Source organism: Mus pahari, chromosome 13 (genome assembly GCF_900095145.1).
Source record: "Mus pahari chromosome 13, PAHARI_EIJ_v1.1, whole genome shotgun sequence".
NCBI classification, from domain to species: Eukaryota; Metazoa; Chordata; class Mammalia; order Rodentia; family Muridae; genus Mus; species Mus pahari.
Window position 1 is genome coordinate 21,002,961 of NC_034602.1, and position 23,840 is coordinate 21,026,800.

A 23,840-nucleotide genomic window follows, 5' to 3' on the forward strand; every position below is an offset into this window, starting at 1 on the left:
AGAGAAAGACGCAGAGCCACGGCTCATCTCAGCCCGGAGAATCCTTGTCTCCTTCAGATAGTGAGCTCTGCTGTCCACGGCCATGAAATGTGAACTCATTTCTGTCTGCTAGAACAGGGATCAGGGGACTTGATGGAGAGACTAGAGGGTGGATGTTGCAGACTGTGTGGTTTTTAGCTCACCAGTGTTCTAACATCAATGTTAGAGCCATATCTAGGATGGAAATGAATCCCTCTGATTGTATTCTAGTTAAGCTTTATTGACACACGTGGGGTATCAGATCATCATAGGCTCACTTCTATTCTACAGTGTCAGCTCGTTGAAGCTGGAGAGAATTTCTCTTGGCTGTTCCCTACCAGCCTGTTCTGGCTGCAACATATAGTAGCCCCTGAAATGTTGGGGTGTGGCCGTCAGGGAACAGGGCTTTCTCTTTTTGAGGCCCTCACATAATTTCATGGCAGTTTTGTCATAACTTCAGAATTTGTCCAAGAATTCCGAAGGCAGCTGTAAAATGGCCCCCATTTTGGAGATAAGATTTTATTTTCACCTCAAACCTTTGTATGTGAGTCTTGATCCTTTACATCTGCTTTCTGTAATACAAATGCAGGCTGGGCCAGCAGACATGAGGATTCTAATGGTCTGGGTTCGCTCAGACAGTTTTCGGTTTGAGAGAATGTGGGCTGCATTTTGGGACCGTGGGTTGGAGCCAGGCTGTGTTCTGTTTTGAGCAACAGGCCCCAGCAGGGAATCGGCTTTTCCAGACTTGAGCATGTTATGGTGATTTATTTTGCTTGAGCAGCCCCTGTTCGGTTATGAACCCACGAACTATTATTTTTCCACTGAGCAGTTTCCAAAATGGCTACATTCCTAAGACTTGCACAGAAGCCGAGGTGCAAACAAGATGCAGCTCCCACAAAGGCATGGCCTCAGCAGGCCGGCGCGGCCGCCAGGGCCCACTACTTATAGAAGGAGTAGCTTCTAATGGTGCTGGGAAGTGTGAAGGAGAACGAGGGAAGACATCTCATTTTAAAGTGCGTCCAGCTCAGTTTTGCATTCCAGTTTATTGCTCCGTGCTTGAGGTTAGGGCCGCTTTCTTTCTGCCCCTTTTCTTGCCACCTTGCCCGGTGCCTGCATTAGAAGACACAAACCAAATAGTTATTGAGTGGTCTAGCAACTGGGATAAACCTCAGGAAACATGGGAGAGAGCAGGAAAATGTGACGATTGCACTCATGGGCTGTGCACCTCACTGTTGTCTGAATGCCTGTGGGCAGGGTTGCTCTTCTGCAGGTTTTGTTAGGACCAACGCCAAGAAATTACTTCAAAGTAAAGATCGCAGTTAACTCTATTGAGGATGAGGGAGAAATTTAGGATTTGTGGCTGAGAGTCTCAACATTTTAAGCAACCATGGACACAGAAGGTATCACCCAGGACCTTCCGAAGAGGACTGGATCTAGATCCTATCTATAGCCTGCAGATACTCAAGGCCTTTACATAAAATGACTTGGAATTTGTGTAGAGCTGACGTGTATCCTTCTGTGTTGTGTACCCTGTGTGTTTTCAAATTTTTATTAGTGTATAAAACAATAGATTTCATTATAACATTTGATAACTATATTATCCATTATGCTAACATTTATACCCTCTTCTGTACCTCCTCTTCCCTCTGGTTCTCTTTCTTCCCCCAGGTTTGTGTGTGTGTGTGTGTATGTGTGTGTGTGTGTGTGTGTGTGCGTGTTTGTGTACACATATGTAAAATCTAGGTTCACATATGAGAGAAGACACATTACCGTGATGGCCTTCAGTTCATCCACTTTACTTTCTTCTTTCCAGCTTACTATCCATCCACTTCTAGGTTCCATATATCACTGAACACAGCGTAAACAGAGTGCCTAGCTGTTAAATTGAACACAGTGTAAACAGAGTGCCTAGCTGTTACACTCTCCCAAGTTGTACTGTATAGGGAATCATTAGGGGCACATGGTAGCAATCCCAGATATAACCTGCATGTCTCAGGTAAAGATCGGGGTTCTTATCTTCCAGGATGTTGAAACCTGGTTGAAACCATGGACATCGAACCTGTATGGACGTTCTTACTGTGGTTTCTCTTTGCGTGGGTCCACTGTGAGCTGAGCGCCCCCTAGCGGGCAGCTGGGAAGATGACAGTCATTAAGAGCAAGCTTCAATGAGGAAAAACTAATTGAGACCTGGGGTGCAGGTGAAGGTCTTTCCTCCCTGAATAACAACCTGTCCATGAGTGACTCTGTCGCAGCTTCCTCATGAGCAAGCTTGTGTAGAAGCCCAAGTCTGCTGTTGTTAGCTGTTGCTGCACAATGGAAGACGTAGTGCTTTTTCTTTTTGTTTTTGGTTTATTTAGTTATTTATTTTTTTAGGCAGGGTCTTGTGTAGCCCGGGATAGCCTTAAACCTGTGACTTTTCTGCCTCTGTTTCCCTAGTGCTGGGATCACAGGTATGTTACCATGCCTGGGGGGTCAGGGGACACCAAACCAGAAGACACTTGGGGCAGCATTCCCAGAGAGTCAACTGACAACCCGAAAGCCTCCCACCTGTGGTATTGTTAGGAGCTGGTGGCCTCGGGGCAGGGAGACGTCTCCGATCCCTGAAGAGTGTCTCACACACACAGTGGGAGTCACAAATCTTCAGGCTGCAGAGCCACATAGGATTTGCCATGTCTGAGGAAATGTTAGCAGGGACCCTGGCCATCCTAGTGCCTGGGTTGGATGCGCACCGGAGAAGGAAGTGGCCATTACCAACACTGAGCCTTCAAAGCTCCAAGTCTCTCCGAGTGAAGGTCTGTCTTATCCGAGGGAGTCATGGAAGAGCCGCCCAGAGAGTCCCTTCACAGGAAAGACAAGTCAAGGACACACATTTCCTAGTGTCCAGGATTGCCCAGAGCTGGGACCAGGGCAGAGCTACCCTAAGCAGGGTCGTAGGTATTCTACCCTGGCCTCGTGTGTAAGTCCATTACCTTTGCCTAAGGCCACCCACCCAAGGGGACTGATGAGTTCTGCTGTGTACAGAGCGCAGCTGATAGGTCACAAGCTGGTTCTCCCTTCCTGCACATGTATACAGGAGGCTAGGAACCTTTGCAATCAGAGTAAACTGGGGCAGTGTAGAGGCTGGATACCCATGGCCTGCTTACCTGAGTTTGTGGGGACAGACACCAGGCTTCTGTAACTTGGAAAGTTTTGCCTTCATTGTAACAATGTAGCAGTGTGCCACTGGGACTGTGGGAGGCTGTCGCCACCTGTCTGTCACTGTGGGTTTTCCCTACAGTGAAGCGAATGCTTGTGGATTATAGTAAAGCTTTCCAAAAGGGTAAACCCCAAGTTGGGAACACCCTAAAAGTTTTCTGCTTGGTTTATTTTGCCTCCAAACTCAGCTGTTTAACCGTGATCTGGGTCTACATTCCAGTGGGCATTTGAAATGTATCTGTTCTAAGGTAGAGCCTGTGACTGTATTCATCCGGGGACTTGGTGAAGGTCACTTCCTGCTTCCTGCTTGCTGCATGGACCATTAGTTTGATAGCAGGTCGTTTCTTCCCTCTTGCAATGAGTGTAGCACTTTGTTGGAGAAAGGCAAGAAAGCAGACAGATTCCAAGAGACATCTTGAAGGCTCTGGTGAGGATCTGGGCCCTAGGGCATTGGCTACCTCTGGGCTTCCATGGGAGCAGGATCCAGTTATGCCAGGGAGGGCAGAGAAAGGAATGGTGGAGGTCAGAGGAGCATCAGGCTGTGGCAAGGGTACAGCTCACACTCCGGTCATTGCTACCAGGTCATACTTTATGAGGAACATTTGATCACACATAGTGTAGAACCTCTCTCTTGACTGACATGTGTGCAGAGGTGTGTGACAGTTAGCTTGGAAAATTGAGGTCAGTGCCAGAATTCATATGACAAAAGTCATACCTTCAGTATATATGGGTGGCCATGGGTGAACCTCAGCTGAGATGAGCGCGCTCTGGAGATGTGTGTGTGGGAGAGCAGGAGGTTAGGGGCCGTTAATACTCCTCATGCTCTACATGGCTCATGTGAGTGGAATGAGCAGCTGGTATGCCCCATGTCACTCTGTTTGCCATGCTAGACTTGCTGGTAATGGGCTTAGGAATAGGTGAGGAGACCTCCAAGGTGTGAGCATTCATGTGTGAAAGAGATCCTTACACGTAAATGATGGCGTCAGCAGTTTTCAGAGCTGTGGGTGGAGCTTCAGCGAAGCAGTGACTCCCCATGACAAGCATAGGATGATAATTGTTTCTTGTATACAGTGGGACAAAGTATCCCCAGGATCTCCAGCCGCAGTTTCCATTCTGTACTGCCTGCCTGCCGCGGAGACTCGGCAGCTGTGAATCGGCTGTGGAGTCTTAGCCGCTGTCTCTTGCAGGTACGTGCAGTTTCTCAGTGGGCTACTGTCTGGAGCCATGAAGATGAACACCTCACCTCTGTTCCTACACTTCGTCATCCTGCACGGTGCCCCCAGCTTTGACACTGGAGGAGGTGAGAGGCTTCCCAGTCCACACTAGAGAGAGCCCTAAACAAGCGGCCTTTTCCTCCCGAGAGAACTAGGTTCTGTTCCTTGGTGATAATGTGTCAGCAGAGCTCCAGCTTTGTGAGGTGGGATCAAACCATCAATCCTGGGAGGGACAGGCAGTTACGAAGGGATTACAAATAGCCTTGTAGCCAGTACATGAACTCCTCCTGCTAGGCCAGGGTCACTCTGAGGCAGCAGCTCTGTAGAGGTTCAGCTGTGTGCTTCTTCTCAAGGTTTCCATAGCTTTGAGATAATCCAGCACAGTAGACCATCCCCTCACTCAGCATCCTTTCCTTCTTCCTCTGTGGCATATTCCCTGACTCCCTGTTTCATGTAGGCACTCACAGCATATGGCCAGAGACCTTGCCCCCTGTCCCATGCAAATGCTCACAGCTTGTGTCTGGGGCAGAGCCTGTCTCCTGCTCCCTGCTCCCTGGCTGCATCCAATCATCAGCTCATTGTAGCTGTAGCTTCTAGTCTCCCTGATTATCAGGAGTAAGGTGAACTTACAGAACTACAGGTTGTCTTTAACTCCCCGCCCCCCTGGCCCAATGGTGAAAGCAGCCCTCTGGTTGGGGGTCCAGCCATGTTACTTCGTTGGTGGAACATCTGTGCGCATGTTCATGATCCTGTCTTTCCTTGGTGTGTGCCTCTCTTTCAGCTTGCCGGCCCTTTCTGAAGCTCTACCAAGCTATGCAGCCTGTGTACACATCTGGGATCTAGTAAGTACCTGGCATGTGCTGGGTTTTTAGGGTGACTTGGGGAAGGATTGTGAAATGGGTTCTCTCTCACAAGAAGTAGAATGGGGGCCTAGTCATGCCAAGGTCCCTAGCTGCTGTTCTGAGAGGTGCATGGTCCCTGCATCTCTAGTTGGCTCCAATGGGTACTGAACAGTGGTGCCTCTGGGGCAGAGGGGTGCCATTACTGTTTGGAAGCTGGTCTACTGGAAAGCGCTAGGTCAAAGTCACCCATGGTTTTTATATCCCCTTAGTGTTTCAGGTATCCTCAGAATTTGTATGGCTTCCTAAGTTTGGTTTGCCATGATGTAGATAGCACTTTGATCACAGTGACAGAAAATGAGAAAGACAGTAGATATCCTGGCTCCTGGCACCCAGAAAGACTCATTTTTTTTTTCTGGGCTCAAATTCTGTCCCCCCCCCAGGTGCTTTCTCGCATGCAAGGATGACACTGTGGACATTGTATCCTCCAGTTGTCACAGAAGCAGTCTTTCCCCAACTTGGTACCTCTCCTGGCTGAGGCAACCCTAAGCATGACTTTTCCAGTCTGGGGCTATGATGATGCTAGAATAATTCACTCCAGCTCAGAGCTTTCTCAAACCTTTTGACTAATTTCCATAAGGTACAGCCTCTGAGTTCTGGGCTATTTGTGTAAAATCTAGTCATTCTCTCAGCTTGTACTGTGTGGTCATGAAATCGTGGAACTGTATAATGAGCTGTTTTCTTGTTCATCTGAAGCAATGTCGGCTCTGAAAACCCCAGCAGGATCCGCATCGCCATCGAGCCGGCCCAGCTGCTGAAGGGTGACATCATGGTGAGTATCCACAGGCTATGACCATTGTGTCAGCCACCCAGGATAGTGACCTGGAAGGCAGATTGATTTTGCCTTAAAACAAAACCACCCGGTTTACAACCTCCTCAAAGAAGGGGAAGTAACCAGCAGGAGAAAGGAAAACAGCATGATCCTCAGGACTTTAATTTGTGAGTAAAAGTATTTTAATTACAGTGACAGATCTTTGTCCTTGATCATCTTTTATAACAGAGCTCCTGGGTCTGTGCAGAACAAAGTCCCTACTCAGCCACAGCCCCCTGAGCATCCCGCTCCCTGACCTCCTTTGTGATCCCAGGGCTCCCTGAGTATAGTAGAGAGAGCCAGACGACTGGTGTTGTTACAGTGTGGTTATAATGATCAACACAGTGATTTCTCCAGATAATTTTGTTCTTGGAAGAGATTAAACATAACTTTTTCCACCTCCTGTCTTGACTACAAAAGAATCTATGTGTGTAAAGTTAATTTTAGGAGAGGTTTGGCTGGAAAGCCTGCAAGGCATGTGCACAGCTTCTGACATGTGTAGAATAATTTAGATATGATCTGTTCGTGGTCTTGGCAGACCTACTTTGTTGAGATGATGGGTGATTTAGGAATTTGTGTTGCGTTTTATTGTAAATAGCTCACCCAGAGTGGGCACCTCCCTGTTCTCAAGGACAGAAAGACTGACACTCAGACCTTGTTAAGAGCGGTGGGAGGTTGGGGAAAGCCTAGATGAGCAAGCTGACTGAAGATTGGGTGTGTAGCTCCCATTTCCTCTACTTTCTGGAAAACCAATGCTAAGTCTCCACCTGAGCTTTCTGTTCATGGGCTGGTGGCTTCTGTTCATACAGCTGGAGAGTGGGGACAATCCAGAAACTCAGTCCACTGGGAGGTGACTCTGTCTCTCCTCCAGTTGCCTTCCTCCCTCTGTCTTCTCCTCTCCTCTTGTCTTTCTTCACACACCTTCCTTCTTCTCCTCTATTTTTTTCTTCCCTTGCTCCATTCCCCTCCCTTTTTGCCCCTCTCAAATTTTTAGTTTTTATTCTGGTGTCCTGAGCTTCATTTTGTTGTTGTTGTTGTCTTTTTTGTCGTTGTTGTTTGGTTTTTGAGTTTCCAGTCTTAGCACTGGACACAGGAAGGAGAGAGGTAGAGAGTAGTTTCTTTGTCTTCGAGATGCCTCCTGGGAACATAGTCTGTGTTGGAGAAGAGAAGCTGACGAAGCTGCAAAGGCCAAATGAGCCAAACCTGTGTGGCTCAGGTAGGCCATGGTGGCTTGGCCTCACGCTTCCTGGTGGGACCTTCCCTAGCATGTGTGTCTTTGTTAGGAAGCTCATCAAGTTGGAAAGGGACATGCCTGGTCCTTTTCTCTTTTGGGGAGCTATGGCCTCTGCCTAGTGAGGACCTTGCTTAAGTTTTGTGAACATGAGAGGAACAAACTCACATCAGTATCCCAGGACAGTGCCCAACACTGGGATGTGGGGAGGGGTGGAGGGACAGGATAGGAGATGGACCACATCCTGCCATCCTGAAGCATTTCAAGCCTTGTCACTATCAGCAAGGTCTGTCACCTCCTCTCCCTCTAGAGGAGCCCCTGGTTAGGCACCTCTACCTTGTACTATGTGCCCCATAGCAGGCAGCAGGCAGAATACAGGCCCCAGTAGACATTGTCTATACTGTGGCCGCTGGGAAATGGATCTGTGCATATGGGGAACTGTTTATAGAGGGTCTGTGGCTGGGAGGTAACTCTTGGTCACTGAGGTGGTTCAGAGAAAAATCAGGTGGCACAGGGAATGAATGGACCTCTGCATGGGTGAGGGAGATGTTTACTGGTAGACATGCCTGGACGTGGCTTGTTCCTGGCTCTGTGTATCCTTGTGGAGCTGGCTCTTGCTTTAGCTCAGGAAAACGTTCCTGTGGATTGCCGCCATTTACCAGTTGGCTAGGTGAATGATGATGTGGGTAGCATCCAGAGGTCACCTGGAGGCAGTTCTTATCACATGTCAGTGACCCGTGGCTATTGAGTGACATTTATAAGCAGACTATTGTTTGAAGCTATTAATCTCAGGGTCTGTACTGTTCTGTCCCTTTGTAGGAAGTTTAAACTGATGGTATTTGAACCTTCAGAAAAATTTAATTTCCAACTTGAACTTGCAAGCCCATTTGACGCAAGGTGGGGAACCTCTTTAGTGTCAGTTGTGGGGTGATGGTCAGCTCTTGGGTAAGGGAGGTTGTTGTGGTAATAATTAATCTCAATTGGGGGTTTCTACCTCACTTCAGATTATTCATTTCCCAGGTAAAAGAAACAAAACTTTTATATTTCTAATAAGCCTAAGACAGCACTAGAGCTGGGCTGCCATCAACTCTCTGGCTGTTTTGTCTACTTCCCTGTTAATAACCTTGAGATGTGACTTGCCATATTACTCCTGGGCCACTCTTACTCAAGCTGGCCGGCCGTCATGGCCAGTCCTTACGATCCCTTACTCCATCCATGGCGTCTTCCTCTCTCTCTTTTGAGACCTGAGAAGGAAGAAATATTATCTGAGTATGTAGGAAGCACAAGAATGCAGCTTCCAAAAATTATAGAAATGACGGAGACAGCTGACCACCTGGAGAGTCTCTAATATTCTCTATAACATTGGATATTTATCTTCAGCCATCTGGCCCAGAACATCTGACAGAACTATACGAAGCAGAGATTATGAAGGATTTGCTTACCCCGTCTTGGCAGAGCTTGTCAGTCAACTTCCTGCATCTGTTTGTCCTCTTTGGACCATGTTTTGTCTGGTGATGAAGTGAGGGCGTTTTCTTTGCCCAGCACTAGCTTGGCACAATGGAAGCCACTCCAGATGGAGGTTTTGATGTCCATCATTTTTTACTAAGGTGAATGGGGGTACTGCCAGGAGTCGACATGTCTTAAAATCATAAAATTATGTTTAAATGCCATTTTCTGTGACTCTCTGAGGCTTTTGAAGACCACATATCTATTCACAGCATATCTAACAAACGTTGCTTGTCTCCAGGAATCTATTATGTGTTTACTGGAGGATAGATATTTCTGTTGTAAATCTAGACTAGTATCTAACATGACCACGAGCTTGATTGACTGACTCTTAACTTGCATTACTTAGTTATTTTAAATAGTTTGTAATTAAAAGGACTGGGGTTAAACCTTGTATTTTTAAATGAGTTGCATAGGCATAATACCTATGCAAGAGTTGAAATTTACATATACTATATTATAACAAAGTTAACCTTAAATTTTGAATCAATATACGAAGATTCATGCTAATGAAAACCTTAAATCTGTATCAGAATGTAGCACTTGTACCAATGGAAGAAAACTAACCTCATTTGAGGATCCCAGTTGCTCTACCTTGAAGAGTACAAGAGGCATTGAGTAGTCCGAGAGGGAACCAGTGCCCTGGTTCCAGCTAGGGCATTTCTGCACCGTGTTTCTCCCTCTCTTCATATAGCACACACGAAGTCCTGTGCGAAAGGGAGGGGTCAAGGCAGGGACAGCAGCAACCCCTGGGAGCCCCAGGCACCTCGGAGAGCAGTGCTGCCTCGGAACCAGAAGCAACCTAATGGGACGTGTTCTTAGAAGTGGAAAGTGACCGGCAGTGGGGGTTTGGGTGATCCCAAGAGCCAGTCCTGGGTGTTCTGCTGACCATGAAGCACAGCCAGTCATGGAGGCCAGGAGCCAGCCTCTGCTGAGAGCTGAAGTGAGGGAGCTTCCGGGGCCAACAGACCAGGGCCACGGCACATTGGGATGTCTTTTAGAAGTATGTTGTAGTTGAGCGTAAGCATGAGGCTTGTGCTGAGTTTGTATCAAGAAGAAGGGCTGTGCTGGTTGGAGGAGTTGTGAGCATAGGCCCCGCCCCTTTCTTCTTGCTGGTTCCCCTGGCTGGCCTCACTTGTTTAGGCTACTGCTGTAGAACACTGTTGCACTGGGGTACTTAAATGGTCTTCACGTGTGTTTACATGGATGCACAAATGCTTACATGGATGATCACTTACAGGCAATGGGACTTTCTCATAGTTCTGCAGATTGGAAGTCCAGTGTCCAGGGCTGGTAGGCTCCATATCTAGTGGGGACTTGGTTTCTTGTGTGTAATAGCACCATGTCCCTGTGTACTCCCCTACAGGAAAGGGGTCTAGAGTCTCTATAGGGTGCTAATGACACTCAGAAGGCTTAGCCTCCTGACTTCATCATGCCTGAGAGCTCCCATATTCTCCTATTGTCCCCATGGAGTTTAGGGGCTACAGACTTAACCCATAATACAGGTTGACATCTCCCCAAATGCTCTAGCTGCTGCCTGCCTGGCATCTGTTCTCTCAGGAGCTTCTCTGCTTACTTTCTAGAATCTTCTCTTTGCCTCTGACTAGGCCCTCAAACCTTCTGGTCCTCTTCCTGTCTAATTCAGGTTTAGAAAAGGGAAACTTGAGCCTAGACCCTCCACTGCCCAGCTCAGTGGTGGTACCCTCTCTAGTTATGATAGCTGCGGTGCCATATCTGTGTGTTTGCCTCTTTGGCTTGCTAAGACCCTTTGGAGCAGAGCCTTCCTTAGACACCTGGCAGCTGTCTTGGACCGAGCTCTCTCCCTCCTGCCCCAGGCTGCTTCTCTCCTTTTCCTTATTTGTGCCACTCCAGAGAAGCTGCAGTTAGCCCTCTGGAAGAACTGGGGATGACTTTCCCAAGGACGTGTGGGCATGGTGTGATACGGAGCAGCGTCTTAGGCGTGCTTTTAGGGAAACAGGAGCCAGCTGTGCTGGAAAACTGTGGTGCATAATGTGTGAGATTCAGGCTTGAGGGCCTCTGGAGGTGAACTTCATGCCACAGGACAGCTAGCTCCTCATGGGTGACTCATTTCCATTAGGAGTGCTGGCACACCGGAGGTTCTAGATCTTTCCTTAAGAGATACTTGGTTTCGATAAGACGATTTCCTTCCTGTACCCGTTTTCATTCCTCACATGGAATATTTTTAGGATTGCGTTCTGATTTGATTTACACTTCCTGTGTTTATAATTCTTTTTTGTATGCTCTGCACTTTTTTTTTCTGCAGCGTTATCAGATAGGCTGTGGGAGACGTGGAAGCTGACAAGGGTATTTTTCCATCACAGTGTAATTTTTCCTTGCACAGTTCATAGGCATGACTGCTATGAGGCTGACCTGCTGTCTGTCAGAAATCTGACAGCACTTTTGGTCCATTGTACGCCGCCAAAACGGCCATGATCAAAGGACACTCACCCCAGACTGGGTGGCTTGTGAAAGAATTTCTGTTCTCTTGCTCTTGTGGGGCTCGAAGTCTGTATAAGGTCAGGGTATTAGCAGGATTGGTCTCTCCTGGCCTATATCATAGGTAGGTGGTCTTACCAGAATCATTTCCCTGAGCCCTAACCTCTTTTTACAAGGATGCCAGCTATAGTTCATCCAAGCCAACCCTGACGGCCTTATTTAAATGCTCTTCATAAAAATGTCATCTCAAGTAGAGTCACGTTCTGAGGTCCTAGAGCTTTCTGATTTGTGGGTATAAAAAGGGCATCGGCTAGCCCACAGTGAGTGTATTCTAGAATGTGTGGTATGATTGACAGTCGGCTGTAGGTGACTGGACACCTTTGCTGGGGTTTATCACTGGCCATCACTGGTGATCAAGTTCCTAAAGTGGCTGGCATAGGAGTTCAGTAGAGACATGCTCAGGGCCTGCCCTCGGAGCTTAGACTCATGTGCTAGATTAGCTGAATGGGCAGGCAGGGAGCTGACGCAGTTGACAGGCTGGTGTATGCACAAAGATGAGCTGACATCCTGTTACAGTAGAAAAGACCCTTTTCCCTAGTCAGATGTAAATGGCAATGGCATAGCTTGCGACTGTGCTCAGCCCAGAGGGTGCAGGATCAGGAGTCCCAGTCAACTCTCAGATCCTAGTCTGTGGAGCCTGCCTTGTACCATAGCTCAGAAGTCCCATGCTGTTGGTCCCACCTTGAGAGTTTAGGAAAGAGAAGATGCTGGAACATGTTCTGTGCTGGCAGTGCTCCCACGACAGTGAGTGAGCTGAGCCATCACCGATCCTGTGTCCTGGGCTTTGGCAACTCTGGACTTACCCCACATTCCTCCTCTACAACCTTGCCCAGCTCAAAGGAACCAAATAGATGTTCAAAGCACAAGCCAGCCCCTGCGGGCCTCACTGTCGTGCTGTCCTTTACTTCTGCCCACAACCACCTGACATGTTGTGCTGTGTATGTAGTGTACAAGCCTGAAGTATGCAGGTGGGGAAATGTGTTAGGCTCAGGTATGCTGGTCGTTACGTTTCCCACAAGGGATCTGGCAGCCACTGTGACTTGGAACGTTCCCCACAAGGGGCAGAAAGTGTGTCTAGATTTACCTCCCAGAGTCCTCTGTGTGAGCAAACTGCCCTTGGGTTGTAATAATGGCAGAAGGCTGCTTCTGGACCATCTTTCATCTTACTGCTTCTAAGACGCACCTTGTCCCCTTAAGCCAATCAGAATCCTCCTTCATTTCAGTGACTGTTACCTTATGTGCGGACCTGCTGCTTTTTTCTGCACTGAGACAGGTAGCAGAGATAGAAAGGAGCAGATTCCGAAGAAGGAATGGCCTGGTAGAGCTGTAAGTGACTCCTGAGAAAGAGAGCTCTCTATTATACCTTTTGGCTGGTGACCAGCAGGTGGCGCTGTGACTGGCGACAACAAAGCTGACATTGATATATCTGCTTTGGGCTATCCCTCTGACCTTTCTTAGTGGACCGCTCCTGTCTTTACAAAGTGCTTTTCACAAAAGGTCAGATTCTGTGATCCTGCTTCAAAGTACACTGTGGTCAGGTGTAAGGCCCTTCCCTGGGGAGGCTCCCTGCAGCTTATGTAACCTGCTCAGGAATTCACGCTGCTGCAGGCCTGCCAGGAACCTGGCAGAGAGCCTGGGGCCTGAGCCAGCTTGCCCCCTACCCGTCTCAGCACTTGGTCCAGAGCTTGTAAACATCTTTCCATCTGGCATGCTCTATCTTGCTGCCCTGCCTGGGCAAACCACAGCCACTTGTACTTTGTCTTTATGGTTGCTGGCTTTGTGACCAGTGACTGGGCTTGTGAGTACAGGTGAAGCCGCCTTAAGGAGTTGCACAAATAGCACTGGTGTTTGTTGTTTCTTACAGTGGGCACTTGTGTGTGACCAGGGAAAGGTAGAATTGTGTCCTCAAGCTGCCCCAGCAGAGGCCCTGGGGGTGGATCTCTGTTGTATCTGTGACTGTATTCTTTTGCAATTTTCTTTCTTTCTTTCTTTCTTTCTTTCTTTCTTTCTTTCTTTCTTTCTTTCTTTCTTTCTTTCTTTCTTTCTTTCTTTCTTTCCTTCCTTNTCTTTCTTTCTTTCTTTCTTTCTTTCTTTCTTTCTTTCTTTCTTTCTTTCTTTCTTTCTTTCCTTCCTTCCTTCCTTCCTTCCTTTCTCTTTCTCCTTCCTTCCTTCCTTCCTTCCTTCCTTCCTTCCTTCCTTCCTTCCTTCTTTCTTTCTTTCTTTCTTTCTTTCTTTCTTTCTTTCTTTCTTTCATCCTTTTGTTCGTTCGTTCGTTCGTTTGTACCTCCATTGTGTTTTTTGTTGCGGCCCATATCTGCTCACCTTTCCTTGCTTTTTGTTTGTGACTTGACAGTGTTGGGACTCTGGAATCACACTCAGCTGGGAGGGAGATCATGGCATAGTCCCACAAAGCGGGGATGGACCAAAATGGGACTTCCATTTCTCTAGGGGATGTTCGAGTACTCTGTTCTTCTTAGCGAACGTAAGAGGAACTTTGGGTCTCCCTTGTCTGTGCCTAGCACATCGGGAGGAGAGTGGACACTGACTGTCCTTAAGAGCTGACTCACCCAGCTCAGGCATTGTTCCTCCCCAGCCTTCCAAGGGCTGGGTGCCTGCCTTTAGCTTAAGGACTCAGTTTTTTACCTGGTCCCAGGCCCCATCATCCTATCATCTAGTTGAGGGTGTAGATATATCTTGGTACAAATGTAAGGAAATAAGGTTAGGGCAAGGTTTCCAGACTGTTTCCTCAGAGCACAAGAAAAGGAGACCACTCAGACTCTTCCATGGCTGTCGCCACTAACAGCAGGTCTGAGCACCACGATTCCCTTCCTAGAAATTCATGCTTTAAGTTAATCATTAAGTAGTATAACTTGCATGGTTGTTTATCAGCATGTATGTATGATTAGCTCTAGGGCTTGCATGGATACGGACATGTGAAGATGTTCACATACCTTATAAAACAGTTAACTCCTTACATACACCGTATGTACATTTCCTACCTACTTCAAATAATTTCTAGATTGCTCATCACACCTGCTAATACAATATAAGTACCATGTAAATAGTACTCCACAGTGTTTAGGGAATGGCTGTGAGAAGAAAGCCTACATGTGTTCTGAAGTTGATTGAGTCTATAGGTACGCAGTCTACGATACGGACAGGCTAGAGTAATCATGGAGATGTCACAGACAGGTAGATTTGTAAGGTCTCTTAGTACTTAGTAGCTATATATACGCTGTCAAGTAAAGCTGCCATCCATCTTACAGTGAAAGAACGAAGGGTTCCAAGAGGATGAATGTCTCTGAGTAAGGAGTGCTTCTGCTGAGTTGGGGGTCAGTGCAGGTGCTCCTTAGGTGGGCTCTATGACAGTCATCATTCAACACAGTGCTTGCCACAAAACTGACCATCACGTTGAATTGTTTCAAATGACAATATTCCAGAATCTGAAAGCAGAGGATCAGGGTATTTTAGAAACATTCTGTAGACACACAAGTAAGTAAGTACATGTTAAATCCAGAGAACCAAAGTGGTTTCGGATTGGCCAGTGATCTTCATGAAATGCTTTCTAAACAAGCGGCTTCTGGGGCCCCATGTTAATGCTGTGTTGTCCTTTCTACTCAGTAAGCAGAACAGTTCTGATCTTTGACCACTGTGGCTACAAAGATTAATTGATACTGATGCTGAGCGGGTCATTATTGGACCTTCTTGTGGGTGACAGAGGTCACCAGATCAGGGCCCTAGCTATCAGGACTCTTCTCAAAGTCTGACCTGTTATAATGGTAGGCCTGTGGGGAGTCCTGAGAGAGGGGAATATGGTGTGATGTGTGTGTGTGTGTGTGTGTGTGTAAAACATTGTCAGAATACCTACAGGAGAGGTCACAGAAAAACAGCACAGCATTGCTCAGTGACAGATCATTCTTGTTGACATTCCTAGGAGTGTTTGAGACCTTGTGATGTATTAGATAAAAAAATTGTAAGCAGGAGATCACACCAGGCCCAAGGTACCTGCAGCTGCCCAACCTGTGGATACCCATCCTTTCCCTCCCACGCCTGGGTTGGACAGACTTGAGATGCCTGGGTTGTGAGTCAAAGTGTTTGTGTGTAGCTGAGGGATGGCCAGAGTAGGTGTACTCGGAGTACGTAGCCCCGGGAAGGATCTGGGGAAGAGGAAAGGACTAGGGAGGTGGCCACAGGAGAAGAATGCTAGTAACTTGAGTGGGTGGAAGGCGAGTCGAGACCACTGAGAACAGAAGAGACTGTGTGGCTTTGTTACGTGCCCCTGTGTCTGTGTCTGTGTCTGTGATCTCCCGATGCCCCTGTGTTCACCTAGTCAGGTCCACAGGCCCCTCTCTCCTGGCTGTCCTTCCTCACTATCATGCACGTGCTTGAGTGGACCCAGCTAGATCCACGTCCCCTGCTTGCCCTGACTTCCTGAGACCTTGCTCTTCAAATATTTATTCTCTTAAGTGTGTATACAATTTGGGAGCAAGACTGGATTGAAAGGGACCTCACTTTTCCTCTCCTGTCCCCACCCTGACCCTTGTTACTTCTCTAAGGCAGCCAGAGGAGAACAGGACAGGGTTAGCCAACACAGGGCCTTATTGGAGGGCTGTGTAGAATCAGTCTTGGCTGAGTGGACTAAACATTTGAAGAGTAGTTGGTGTGAGGCATGAAGGCTCTGAAGAACATTCTGGAAGGATGTCTTTGACCCCAAAAACCATCTTGGATTTGAACTCTGCTGAAGAGTCAAAGGTTCCACAACAGAGAGTAGAAGACCTGGGCCAACCTGCCATTGGTTGTTGGGAAGCCAGCATGGCTCTTGGGTCTTCTTCATTCTTGATTGTGGATAGACAACTGCAAATTTTCTGTGCCAGGACTACTAGAGATGGGGTCTGTGTCTTCATCCTCATGGAGGTTGCTTGGGAGGAGCCTGTGCATGTTTGTCAGCACGAGTATCCCTTGCAGGCTGTTTCCTGGAAGATAGCACAGTGTAAACAAAATTTGGGTCTGCCCAAGGGCTGTGGTGCCCAGCCTTCCTGCCTCGGCTTCTTGGCCTTCGATTTTCTGGAGTTTCCGTGGGATAGTTTCTCTGGTTAGAGTTTGATTGAGTTGTCACATGCCCATGTTCTTGCCTGGTTGTTGGGTATTGAGGTTTGATGCCTTGCTTCTTGTTTGCATTTGTGAAGTATGATGTTTTCAAGCCATCCTTTACCAGGGAGAGTGCTTACCACCATTTCCCGTGACATCGTATGCCACGGTGGGCACTCTAGAGTCTCATTGCTGAGTTCAGCTCAGTCCGCCTTGGACCCCTGGAGACTCTGGCTTGTGGCTCTTACTCTGCCAACTGAGTGATGTCCTTTTCACAGCCCGTCTTCTCCCCACTGTGGCCTGGTGTGGGGAAGCCTTTGGTAGCAATATAAGACAGGGCACACCAGGCATTCACTTTGGCCATGGTCCTACAATTGCTGTATCCTGCTTGTCAACATAGCCATGCAGGGATCTGCATGCAGCCTCAGTTCAAATCACAGAAGTGATTCTAATACTTCCTCTAAAATGTCACCTGCTAGGACCCTGGGCACCTGGGAAAGGGAACGGCATCAATGCTTGTCTCTCTGTCTGGGCCTCTGTGAACCCCCTCCTCCATTTCCCTACCCCCTCACATTCTAGGCTATACTCAGCAGGATGACAGCAGTAACCAGTGTCTCCATGGTGTGAGAACCAAGAGGCGTTAGGTGGCAACATGGAGATTTGAGATGAAAGGGAAATGTCATTGCAGTCAGCTGTTAAAAAGCTAGACAAGAGACCACAGATGTCTTCCAACACAGCTCCGCCTGATGGGTGTGGTCTTTTGAGATTTTCCTTTTGTTAAGGTAGCAAGGGGGCCGTAGGGAGACGGTTAGTGGTGTGCTGACTGATTATCTGCCTCCGCGGTATTTTCACATGTCCACTTTGAGTGTGAACGCAGCTGCTCAGAGGCCATACCATCGGCACTTTGGTGCTAAGCAGTGAGCTCTGCCCCTCAGCCATTGCCTGCTTTTTCTTCCCCTCTTAAACTAGGTGAAATGCTATCACAAGAAGTTCCGCTCGGCCACCCGTGATGTCATTTTCCGCCTGCAGTTCCACACCGGAGCTGTGCAGGGCTACGGGCTCCTGTTTGGGAAGGAAGAACTAGACAGCGCCTGCAAAGGTGAGCGGATAAAGACCCCTGGGATGTCAGAAGTAGCGTCCTTCCCTGTCTTCCTTCCCACTTGCTCGTGGAGTTACTGCCAACATAACAAAACGGAGTTGATCTGTGGATGAACAACTCAGAGAAACCAGGAAAAGGTTGACACTCCGCTCGTGAAGGTGGTGGGTCAGAGCTTTGGGAACAAGCTTGCACTGGCTGGGTTGGAAGGGCAGCGACAGTGTGTACACAGTGTGGTTGTGCTTCTTTGTTTCAGATGACCGTTTTCCTGACTATGGCAAGATTGAACTGGTCTTCTCGGCCACACCTGAGAAGATTCAAGGTAGGTAACTGGCAGGACAGTGGGCAGCCAGCCTAGCTCAGGCTGGAGTCAGTTGTGAGGACCCTGAACTTGTACTAACACCTCCCACCTTGACCATGCGTGCGTGCGTGTGCATGTGCGTGTGTATGTGTGTGTGTGTGTTTGTTAGTTGTGCTGCTTGGGGTCTTGTGTATCTAGGGATGCTCTACTGTTAAGCTTGGTCTTTTATTATTTATTATTTTTTAAAGATAGTTAGGGATAGGTGACTTTGAAACAATAACACTCACTTGGGAAAGACCAAAAGGTATAGTATGACTTGCCTAAGGTGACCCCACTAAGGAACCCTTACAGGCTGGGGTGCTTGTTGGTGTCCCCGAGGGTTCACTTACATCCATGAGGTTGTACCAAATGCTTGCTTTTCCCCTCAGAAAAAGTATTTAAAAAGGATTGCCAGTACAGTATGCTAAATGTCTGTGTGTTTTAGAAAATATGTTTAAAATGGTGTGTGTGTGTGTGTGTGTGTGTGTGTGTGTGTGTATATCTATCATTAGATATATCTGTAGTGAAATGTACTGATCTGTCTCCAGGCCTCCTGTGTGTGACAGTTTCAAGTATGGTTACTTTGTAGCCTAAGCTGTGACATCTGGTCATCTGTCCTCAACCTTCCCAATACTGAGACTGGCTATGTGATCATTTTAACTCCATTCTTAATTACTTAGAAAATGATTACTCTTTTAGTGGGCTCATCGTTAGAGATTTGGGTAGGAACCATGAAATGCAAAGCTCACATGTTAATATTTCCTGTGGTGTTTTGAGATGCTGGGCTTTGCTAAGTAGCGGTTGTGCCCCATAGGATCGGAACATCTGTACAGTGACCAGGGAGTGACTGTGGACTATAACACAGCAGACCCGCTGATTCGATGGGACTCCTATGAGAACATGAGTGCGGATGGAGAAGGTGAGTGCCTCTGCTTCTAATGGAACGTGCAGGGCAGAGATGGCATGTCATCACGGCTAGATTGGCAGAGCTCTGCTCTCGTTCACAAGATGAAGATCACCCTCACCCCACAGCCCCCGAGCTACACGTGTCTGGCACTGCCAGTTTTGAAGGGGCTCACAAGGATCAGGCTTGGTGAATTTTCAGAGCTGTAGCATATGCAGGGCTGATGAAGCCTCCTGACTGGAGCCAGAAGTGTGTTCTGGCGCAGCACGCTGACTCCCAGGAACGTCGTATCTTGGGCAGGGGCAGTGTGCACTTGCTGCATATTCCCAGGGTCGTGGACCTTCCGGCACTGTTCATTTGCTTGTTATCCAGGTTGTAGGCAGATGTCCACTCTGTCTGATCACCTGCCGAATGTACACTGTGGCTCTCTGGAGATCCACAAAGGAAATAGAAAAAAAAAAAAAAAAAAAGGGACAGTCATCTCTTGGGGCTACTGAGAGAGAATCCCTTGGGGTTGATTTCTGAGAAGTGGGCATTCAGGTTTCTTTGGTCTTTAATCTTTTCTGGTGTTAAATTTACCTGGATTACATAGTGAGTTCCAGGACAGCCAGGTCTACACACAGAGAAACCCAGTTTTTTTTTTTTCTTCCCTGAGACAGGGTTTCTCTGTATAGCCCTGGCTGTCCTGGAACTCACTTTATAGACTAGGCTAACCTCAAACTCAGAAATCTGCCTGCTTCTGCCTCCCGAGTGCTAGGATTAAAGGCATGTGCCACCACGCCTGGCAGAAACTCAGTTTTGAAAAACCCTAAAAACAAACAAACAAACAAACAGTCCATTTTATATATTTATCATGGTTATAGAGAGGTCAAAATGCCACAACTCGTGTGTGTGTGTGTGTGTGTGTGTGTGTGTGTGTGTGTGTGTGTGTGTCGGATGTCAACAAGGCTTGCAGAACTTGTTCTTTTCTTCCTGTCACATATGTTCTGGGGATCAAACTCTGGTAAAGTGCTAATCAAAGCCCTAGTACTGAGCCTGAGAGGGTGCAGGAGACCAGTGGCTAGATTAGAACTGGAGAGCCATGGAATGACGGAGCCTGTAATTGACTATACAGAAGGGCCACCAAAGACACACTGGGGTATTTCACTGGCATGGTCTTTTATATTTTTTAAACTACTAACTGAGACTCAGACCTGTGTAGAGAAAGAAAATTGAAGTCATGTTTGTCAAGTTAGTGATATCCTGATGGGAGACATCAAACACCAAAGACACACTGGGGTATTTCACTGGCATGGTCTTTTATATTTTTTAAACTACTAACTGAGACTCAGACCTGTGTAGAGAAAGAAAATTGAAGTCATGTTTGTCAAGTTAGTGATATCCTGATGGGAGACATCAAACACCAAAGACACACTGGGGTATTTCACTGGCATGGTCTTTTATATTTTTTAAACTACTAACTGAGACTCAGACCTGTGTAGAGAAAGAAAATTGAAGTCATGTTTGTCAAGTTAGTGATATCCTGATGGGAGACATCAAACACCAGTGGAGTTCTTCACACTAGCATCAGCTTCTTGTCCATCACTAAATGGAAGTCTGGGGAGATCCAGGAAGACGGCATCTGTGCCCAGGGCTAGATTTAACAGTTCTATGTCTCCCTGTTTGTACTGGAGAAATCACATGCCTTTCTGTGCTGGGGAGGGTGAAATTTCAACAGAAGGGACTGCTGGGATTTGAAATCCATATGGATCTGAAGTGGCGCCAGGGGTGAAGTGTGAAAGCTCCAGGCATTAAAACACAGGTAAAATTTTGGGCTGAGCAGGCAGGTGTAGACAAGGCAAACCTTTCTATCTGTGTTTCTTCCCGGTGTGAATCATTCGGAAGCCTAATCCTTCAGTGCGGCGTAGAGAAACAATTATAGCTGAATACTTTCGGAAAACTTAGCACTGCGCCTCAAAGACCCATACTGTACGTAGAGATTATTATGGGTCCCTTGCCAGTTTTATTCTTATGAGGTTGTTATTAGTCTTAACCCCAAGGGTATATCTTATTGATGTATGATAGTGTGTGACATGGTCCTTTCCCATTGGCCATGCTTCTGCTACCTTCTGTTGGAGAAGAGTGGCAGGCCCCCTTCTTTCTACAGGATGGCTTAAGGCAGGAAGGATAAGGGACACTTTGGAAAACAGGATCAATCAAAGTATTGGCCCTGGGACAGGGAGGAGATGGTGACCAGACAAACTGTTATTGGCTAGAATAGAACCAGAGAGTTATGCAATGAAGTAGCCAGTGGCTGTGAATAGGGACCACCAAGGGCCAGGGTCATGTGGCTAAGAACTCTTGCTGGAATTGTGGCATTCTTCGTATGATGGAAGTCAAGTTATTTACATAACAGATGGAGTACCCCAAGAGCCACTGTCCAAGGCTCAGGTTAAAGGATGGAGAAGAGTGGATGGGACTTGTGATATCAGGGATTTCAGTTCGTTGTCACCTCATTTGCATTGCTTTCGGCTTGTGGCAAGTGGATCCTGGCAAGAGGGAGGACCCGGCAGCTCTCCTCACCTCACACCTAGGAGGCACAGAGAGGAAAGGGCAAGGGAGAGGATGGAGCCTTTCTATACCTGCCTGTAGAGACTGCCCCTCCACTCAGGCCCCTCTTACTGTGATGTTACACCCAGAGGCAATGATTGTCAGAGAGGCAAAGGCAGCCATTCCACACACACTCATTATGCTACTGTGTGGTAACAGAATGTCACAGATTTGTGTCTTGCACAGGCTTGGGGGCTGGAAAGGCAAGATCAGGGTGTCAGCAAAGTGGCTTCTCCTTAGGTCTGCTTGCATACTGCTGCCTTCTTGCTGTGTCTTCGCAGCTGGATGGTGGTTAAGAGAGCTTCCTGGAGTACCTTTTATAAGGGCGCTCTTCCTATCACAAAGGCTCCTCTTCCAGCCTTAATCACCTGCCGATACCATCTCCTTGGATGTTGCTTTTCAACATAAAGGATCTTAGAGGACCACAGGCATTCAAACTACAATAGATATGTATTTATTGAGTGAGAAATTATTTTGTCTTTAGATATTTACTCTGAGTGTCCCCCTTGGGGTGACTATTCTTTCAGTAGCTTCTAAGCTGGGCAGCATGGTCAGGAGGGAGAGCTTATACTAGGTTGGGTGGTTTCATGTTCTGGGGCTCTGCAGTTGGACTGTCTGGCTGGTGGCAACCTAATGTTCTCTAAATAGCCAAGGCTTAGTTCTGGGGTCAAATGGACTGCATATGCACACAATGTAGTCATGACTTGGCTATATTGTGTTTTAGCAGCACCTGGCTACAGCCAGCTCAGACTGTTGAAGGATGGCAAAGACTTTAAAATCACTGTTCCTCACATCTCACAGATTCTCTCAGGCTGGGGTGAGGCTTCCACTGGAAACAGTGCTCCAGGCCCGGGACCTGTATTACCAGCCAGCTACACTGTTGCAAAGGTTTAGAAAATTGGGTCAGAGGGACAGAAGGAGGAGTAAGAAATGGTAGAGTTTTATTTTTCCATTGGAAATCAATTTATATTTATATTTTCTGCACTTTTATTTGCAAAATGCAAACTATCATTTAAAAAAAAGTACCATCCATGTTATAGCCTGGAGACAAAGCTCTTGCCACTGATGTACTTTAGGCCTGGTTTCGCACATAAGTGCGCACTTTCAGAGTCTTGTTTTTTTTTTCTTACCTCACCTGCCTGAGCGTGTGTGCGTCTGTGAGCAGTTTCTCCCAGGTCTTGCTTTGTCACGTTCTGTTGCATTAGACAGGTCACCACGGTGCATTTGATCCTATCGCTGCCACCCTGTGGGACTTCTGTGTTTCCACTGTTGTACCTAAGACCAAGGCCAGCGCGGAATAGAAGATCCATTCTCATGGCTGGAAAGTGAGTCCTTTCCGATGTCCCCTCTCCCTTAGCACCCATGTCCTCCTCAGCACCCCTCAGGCAGGGGGAGGCTGGACTCCGGTGTCTTGTGCCAGGCAGTCCCTGGCTCTTGCCAGGGGTCTGCAATCCTTGGCTTGGGTCCCTGGACAGAGCCACCCCTTGGCAGGCAGAGAGCAAAGCCTCAGCTACATTTCTTGCCAGAGCCCAAGCCTCAAGCAGCATTAGTCCTGACAGCTGTCGTGAGCTTTGAGGAGTAAAGGGGGGTTTGGCAGCCTTTGAAACATTTTCTTTTAGCTGAAAAATGGGCTATTACAATGCTCCCTTTTACCCCCACCCCTGCCTATAGTTTCTGCTGGTCTTAAAAAAAAAAGGAGCTGAAATATTGACTTAAGCCGCATTTATCTCTAGAATGCCTGCTGCCGTGGAATGAGCCCGCCACAGCTGCCTTTTGTCAGGGTTCATGTTAGGCAAGCGCTGTGTTTTATGCCTGATGCCCCACTTTCCATACTAAGAAAAAAGCCACCCCGGAATGTGTTCCAAGGTGAGCAAGAGGGCACAAATGTCCCATCTCCAGTGTGGGGGTGTACATGCGGTCTTCATTATTCCTGACCTCATGGGTCTCTAGTCCTGCTGGACAGTGACCTGCTATGCTTGCAAGTTGTGTGGCCCCTGGCCTCTCCAGGGTACTTACTGTCATCCTGAACAGGGAAGAATGTCCTGGCGTGGCAAGGTGCCAAGAAGCTCATGGTGTGGGTGTGGCCTCCTTCAGTAAGCCTGCCTATGCTATTTCATCTTCATCTTCATAAGAACCTATGAGCCCTCACAGAGATGAAAGGAACAGCAGTTCCCAAGAAAAGTGAAAAGATGGGGGCTTCAAGCACCCTGGGGGCCTCCTGGAGCTTACTGTTGGCAACGCTAGCACCGTCCCCGAGGTGTATTGTTTTCAGGATCATTCAGGTCAGAGCCCTGTCTGCCTTTCTCTGTGCGACACTTATGCTGGACATCATTGGGTGGATTGTGTTCCCATGGACCAGAGCAGATGGGATTACTTAGCTGGCGGGGAGATACAGAATTAACTTGACTGTGATGGGCTAAGGAAGGTCTCCT

At 47.6% G+C, this 23,840-nt stretch overlaps 1 protein-coding gene across 5 annotated transcripts in view; it reads left to right on the forward strand.

Moving 5' to 3' along the window:
- The window catches only part of Tns3 (tensin 3), a 230,283-nt gene that overhangs the window by 126,646 nt on the left and 79,797 nt on the right, over nucleotides 1–23,840 (forward strand). For all 5 annotated transcript variants that reach the window (XM_029545266.1, XM_029545263.1, XM_029545264.1 and 2 more), the window contains 6 exons: nucleotides 4,401–4,513; nucleotides 5,209–5,269; nucleotides 6,023–6,098; nucleotides 17,449–17,578; nucleotides 17,832–17,897; nucleotides 18,730–18,834. In XM_029545266.1, coding sequence (XP_029401126.1) covers nucleotides 4,401–4,513; nucleotides 5,209–5,269; nucleotides 6,023–6,098; nucleotides 17,449–17,578; nucleotides 17,832–17,897; nucleotides 18,730–18,834 — 551 coding nt within the window. The remainder of the gene's footprint in view (nucleotides 1–4,400; nucleotides 4,514–5,208; nucleotides 5,270–6,022; nucleotides 6,099–17,448; nucleotides 17,579–17,831; nucleotides 17,898–18,729; nucleotides 18,835–23,840) is intronic.